Here is a 6,316-nt window from a genome sequence, read left to right as displayed (position 1 = left end):
AAAACATGAATGGAAAACGATCGGAAATGTGCTAGTCACAATTCTTTTCAAGAAAAACGTGTAACGTGTTTGTTTGTAGGTCAACCTTTTGTTATACAAATGGCCCTAGTGACGTGTCCGACAATCTCTTGACCGGACTAGGGTCCATCTCGACGGGACACGTCACATTCCTTTATGTAAAAGTCGCAAAAAAAAAAAAAAAAACAATGCTAAGAGAACACAGAGGCCGATCGGGCCAAGACATTATGGAACCAGTTGCCGAAGAGTCCCTCCTAAGTGCGATGTCCAACACTAAGATCCTCCCCCTTCCTTAACATTGGGATTTCAATCAACGAAACCTAGGGTGGTGGTGCGCCAGGGGAGGGGTTCAGCAAGGGAAGTTTATCTGTCCCACGATGAACTTTAGCACCCGGATCGACGAGTCAACACGTCGCCGGCGCTATATAAACCGAGCATGCCGGCTGCAGAGCTGATCCCTATTTTATTCGCTTCTGGAGGTGAGTAGACGTTTATTTTAGTAAAATAATGCATGTGGGTCAATCGTTGGGGGAGGGGGCTAATATGTTATTGGGGAAAATGCTACACCCCTAGTGGACGTGATTACTAACTGCTTCTGTTGTCATTTGTAGATTTTGCATCATGAATAAGCTCTTGATGGTTACAGTGCTGCTTGCACTTTTCGCTGTCTGTAAGTACCTAACCGAGGGTGCAACAAAGGGGAATGATCCATTTGATTTTTTTGTATGTGCTGATAGAGAGTGTTAATTCTCAGCAAAATGCAGTAGAAGGAAGATAATGTAGGCTTGTTCAATTTTTCTAAATAGAATTACGTTTTTTTTTTATGTTTATGAATGGATCACTTGATCAAATTTGTTCTTAAAGTTAAAGCAAACTATTTTTAAGCAAAAAATAAATAGTTTGATAAATAAATAAATACATGGTTTAAAAAAATAAATCCAGAAAAAAACATCACATTTACATGATTCGAATATTGTGGTAGTAGACAATGCTTAATTCAATTGACATTTTTGGTGGGATTTGGTGCGACATCAGAAAGAAAGAAATTAAAGGTTTTTTACTCTGATCAATAATAATGATCTACAATGATATAATCCACATATTAAATGTATATATAAATAATTCATAGTATTGATATTATATATATATATATATATATATATATATATATAATATAAAATAATAAAAACTATACATACAGATAAAAATACAAATATACAATAATATTTACCATTTAATAATAAACAAGTAATATATAATACACAATAATAAGCACAAAATAATAATATATACATACAATAAATAATAAAATTATATATTGGTACAGTCCAGGGGGTGGGGGTGGGGTCATGTCCTGAAGGTGTGGCCCCTGCATTTCCCCAAAACCCCAAAAGAATATTTGGTGTATTTTAAATTGCTTTTTTTTTTTTTTTTTTTTAGCAAAATTTAATTAGTTAGGAAATGACACAGCAAAATCTCACACCCACAATGCCTGGTAGAAGAGACAGAATTTTAATGCAAAAAAAATTTTTTTATATATATATATATATATATATATATATATATATATATATATATATATATATATATATATATATAATTAGACTAAAAATAACAAGTGTTGTTCCGATGCCTATGCTGTATTATTTTAAGATAATATTTCAGCGACTAAACAGATCAAATCACCGATATAAATTTTAACATTTAATACTCATCGGTGATTTAGTAAATTACAGTATTAAATGTCAGTATCGCTGATTTTGTGATTGCTGCTATCACAGGATGCCAGTTCCTCTTTTGATGGTTTACATGAGGTTGTTTCATACCTGTCAACCTCAGACAATTGCTCCTCTTAATAATGATTGCAATTCCCTTATTAATCATGATCAACCTTGCAAACACAACGCAACGTTATTTATTTACAGCAAGGCTGACTATGTAGAACAAAAAAATACAAAAATTGTTATACGGTGTACACATTTGGAAATTATCAATAAACGTATAAAATATGGAGAAAATGTATACCAGGTAAGTTTACAGGTATGTTCTTAGCGCAACCTATTAGTGATGAGATTTTTTTAATTATAGAACCAGCTCTTTCAAATCAGCTCCACAAAGGCTTTGCTGCTTTAACTGATATATTACCAATAATGATGGAACATCAACCTTGCAATAAATGAGTTAAACAATTTATTATACTACAATACTAGTCTTTATTTTGTTCACTATACAGTGAACTTTTTACTAATTTAAACAGTTTTTTATACTAAGCAACTTTAAAGTCAAGCAACACAGAATCCCTAAAAACAAAATAAAATTACAAAATATTACCAATTAAGTAATATAAATAAATTTAAATACAAGAAATTATAACTATTTACAGTTCAGCTTCTAACCAATATCTACTGAAACAACACACAACCTCTAAAAAAGACACACACATATAAATAGAATGTGTATAACAAAAACAAAAAAAACATTTATCACTAGTGAATATTGGCATTTAGAAAAATCAAGTTTTCAGGTTTGAGGGAGTGATACAGCTTCTTATGTTAGTGATAGATATGCAAGAGTTTTTATATAGTATGGGAAACACTGATATAAACATAATACCAATTGTTATACATTATACATATTATTTGTGTCTAAAGATAATTTAGGAACTAATAATAATCAATAATAAGCATGACGATAATTCACTTAATGAATAATGGATTTCATTTTACATTTATTATATATATATATATATATATATCCTAGAAAGTGCTTGTTTTTTTACAATGAGCATGGAGAAAAAAATAGTGGGGGCATAAATGTCACAAAAAAAAAAACCATCGTGGATGAAGCTATCCATAAATGAAGAATATAAGCTTCTTGAGCTGCATCCCACTTTACCACAAATGTAAGATGATCGAGAAAATCCAAAACAAATGAATCTTTGTTTCAACACCAGATGCCGAAAGCTTCCGTATGCCCCGGCAAGCAGTGGACGAAGAAGAAGGTCCCCTCACTTCGTTCTGCAACGCCGTCAAATCTTACTACAGCGACGCTGTCAACACCGTTTCTGACTACGTGGAGGCCGTCAAGGGACTCAAAATCGAGGAGAAAGCCAAGTAAGTTCATTGAAGACGGATTGTATATTGAAATGAGACAAACTTTGGTATTCTTTTCGGCAGAAACCTCTACACGGAAACCACCACAATCCTAAGCACCTACAACAGCATAGTACAAGACCAGCTCTATCACTTGTTTACCGGTCAACAGTAAAATACAAATAACGTGACTGAAATGGAACTAGACAGCTGAGGATCGACAACAGCAGCTTCGATATACCACTGAGTGGTTTCAAAATAGGAGCCCCTTTACTTCATTGCCTCAAGTATTTGACATGTGTTGAAATAATAAAAGTATTTATGCAAAATTGGCATGTGTCATAAGATTTTCTGCAGAAGTGTTTATACAGGATGTTCGAAAGGTTTTGGACACACTTTGACATCGGAAACTATTAAGGAAATAAAAGCACATCTGGTAAATTCAGAAAATAATTTGTTCAATGTGTGCACCATTGGTTACATATCAAACCGATTCAAATTCTTAAACAGTAGTCCATGATTCAGTTTTTGCAAATTTAAGCACATAAAACGGCTTTTCTTGTTGAGTGAACACCATTTATGGGTATGAAGAGAGATTTTAAAAACAAAAAAATAATATACAGTGGAACCTCGGTTTTCGAACGCCTCTCAGTTCGAACAAATCGGAGCCCGACCAAAAATTTGGAGAAATTCTTGCTTCGCTGTTCGGTCAAAAAATCGGAGTTCGAACGCCGGTAATGCGTGAGTGCGTACGATAGGGTGCGATGCTGAGCGGCATACGGGTGTTTTAGCCCCTTATTATGCCTCCGAAGAAAGTCAGTGCAAGCAGCAAAGTTGCTACAGGTGAAAAAAGAAAAGTAGTGCGTACAACTATTGCATTTAAGAAAGAAATAATAGCCAAATATGAAGGAGGTGTGCGAGTGTCTGATCTTGCTAGGGAATACAGCATGGCTAAATCTACGATCAGTACGATACTAAAGAATAAGGAGGCTGTGAAATCTAGTGATGTGGCTAAAAGGGAGTGAGTGCTATAAGCAAGCAACGGCCGCAAGTTTTGGAAAAGGTTGAAAAACACCGTCCACCTGCGCCTTCTGCTGACCACCACAAAGGTAAGAAATCCCATTCATAATTCTTTTCTTTATCCTTTTTTTTATTTTTACACGTTCGTGTTAGCGTAATCTTTCGTACGGAAGATTACGATAAAGCGAACGTACGATTAGCCTGGGTTAGCTTTACGTTAAAAGTTCAAAATAAACATTCAGAGTGTTGGAACGGATTAAAACGATTTACATTATTTTTAATGGGAAAAATGATTTTGGTGATCAAACAAATCGGTTTTTGAGCAGGGTTCTGGAACGGATTATGGTCGAGAACCGAGGTTCCACTGTAAATAACTTTGAAATGACAAAACGTGTCTCTGACTACCATTCCTAGTTAAGAAGATGGGGTACTGCAAATGTGCCCAAAACTTTTGGAACACTCCGTGTTTTAGATGTGGGGTTGGCAAACCATTACTTGAGGGTGACATGCAGCTCTTCAGGCTTTGGCCCGCCAAACAAAAATGTTAAAATATTGTTTATTTATAGAAAATGTACTTTTAAATGTTATTCAAAATGAATGTTGTGTCTACTATTTTAAAAATACTTATTTCGAATTTTGTTGTAATTTTGTATTTTGCATGAATGGAATGCGCCAAAAAAAGATTTTTTTAAAGCGACTTCATGATCTTTTTCCCTGTGGTATTGGAGAGAGTTGCAATGAATATAGTATCTGTAGAAACAAAATAATAAAATAAATGAAACAGTTTTTTTCCTCTCAGCCCTTTCAGACAAATTTTTAATGGGATGCGAAGCACGACGCAATACGTTCGCCCCGTTCCGTTATAACGGAATGAAAGAATACAGTTTTGTTTTCTTACCAATACAAATGACCAAGAAAATCCAACTTCTGGCAGACTAGTAATGATAGCTTCTTTTTTTCTTTTCTTTTTTTAACTGCATGCAATATGAAGAAAAAAATTGCGTTAGCATTAGCAACAACGGCATTGAATTACGAAATGAGTACAGGATTCACTTAAGATGGGACTCAAGAGTTTTGTGTGATAAACGACAGAAAAGCAGAATATATTTTATTTTCATGTGTAAAATTAAGCTAAATTTTCCACTTCTACTTTCAAGTCAGATTCGTGAGTAAGCAAGATAAATTGCCTCTGACAAAAGTTTTCTTGAGCAAACAAGAACATGTTGTTCCCTGTGTGCCCAACTTTGTTTTGCAATCAGTTTATTCTGTTAGTGCTTAAAAATAAACAAAGAAAAGCAAATACAGTCTTAATGACAAGACTGACAAGTAAATATTTTGGCCTATGAAGGCCAACCTAGATTGCGCAAAACAGGATACTTTATTGAGGGGAATGGTGCGATTGTAAAATATTAACTTGGTAAATAGAATTAGGGACAGTTATTTCCTTACTTTGTTCTTATGTAAGGAATACTATGTTCGTCATCTTTAGATATTTATATTATTTGGGGGAAAAGTTTTTACAAGTATTTACATAACGAGAAATACTTTAATATATATTAATTACAGTATGATTAACATATACAAACATTCCACAATCTCGGCAAAAATCTGAACCAATGTTGTCGTATCATCATGCGTGAAAATATGTAATCACTGCAGTAATATAAATTTCAGTTTCCGATACCTTTTCAGCCCAGCTTTTTACCTGATACCGATATTATCCAATCTGATAAGAGCAGGTCAGGTCAGGTTTGCCTAATTTGTTTGGGTGTTTGGACAATTGGGTTGGCCATGGTCCCAAAAAATCTTGTGTGTTTTTTGCTAATCCCCCCCCCACCCCCCTTTTTATTTTTTTTGTTATTGTATGTGTTCGTCTTTGCTGTCGGTCACCCCTATTGAGGGATATGACCGAGGTAGCTAGATAGATAAGAGCAGGAATATTATAAAATGTGTTTTGGTAGCAGCACGGCGGCGCAGTGGTTAGCGCGTGTGCGGCACAGTTCTGAGGTCGTGGGAACCTCCTGCGTGGGTTCAAATCCAGCTCCCGGCCTTACTGTGCGGAGTTTGTATGTTCTCCCCGTGCTTGCGTGGGTTTCCTCCGGGCACTCCGGTTTCCTCCCACGTTCCAAAGACATGCATTTCAGGTGAATTGGCCGGTCCAAATTGTCCCTAGGTGTGACTGAGCG

The 6,316-nt window shown here is 35.1% G+C and overlaps 1 protein-coding gene across 1 annotated transcript; it reads left to right on the top strand.

Moving 5' to 3' along the window:
• The first annotated feature begins 393 nt into the window (after window positions 1-393).
• Window positions 394-3,439, top strand: apoc2 (apolipoprotein C2). Its single transcript, XM_088327987.1, has 4 exons — window positions 394-497; window positions 630-688; window positions 2,972-3,131; window positions 3,195-3,439. Exons 2-4 carry the CDS (start codon window positions 640-642, stop codon window positions 3,283-3,285), a joined length of 300 nt encoding a protein of 99 aa, XP_088184113.1. The 5' UTR covers window positions 394-497; window positions 630-639; the 3' UTR covers window positions 3,286-3,439.
• Window positions 3,440-6,316: the final 2,877 nt, after the last annotated feature.

The sequence above is a fragment of the Urocampus carinirostris genome, chromosome 2, assembly GCF_059441175.1.
Source record: "Urocampus carinirostris isolate Australia breed hairy pipefish chromosome 2, RoL_Ucar_1.0, whole genome shotgun sequence".
In the NCBI taxonomy this organism is placed as follows: Eukaryota; Metazoa; Chordata; class Actinopteri; order Syngnathiformes; family Syngnathidae; genus Urocampus; species Urocampus carinirostris.
This window is presented reverse-complemented; position numbering and strand designations above follow the sequence as displayed.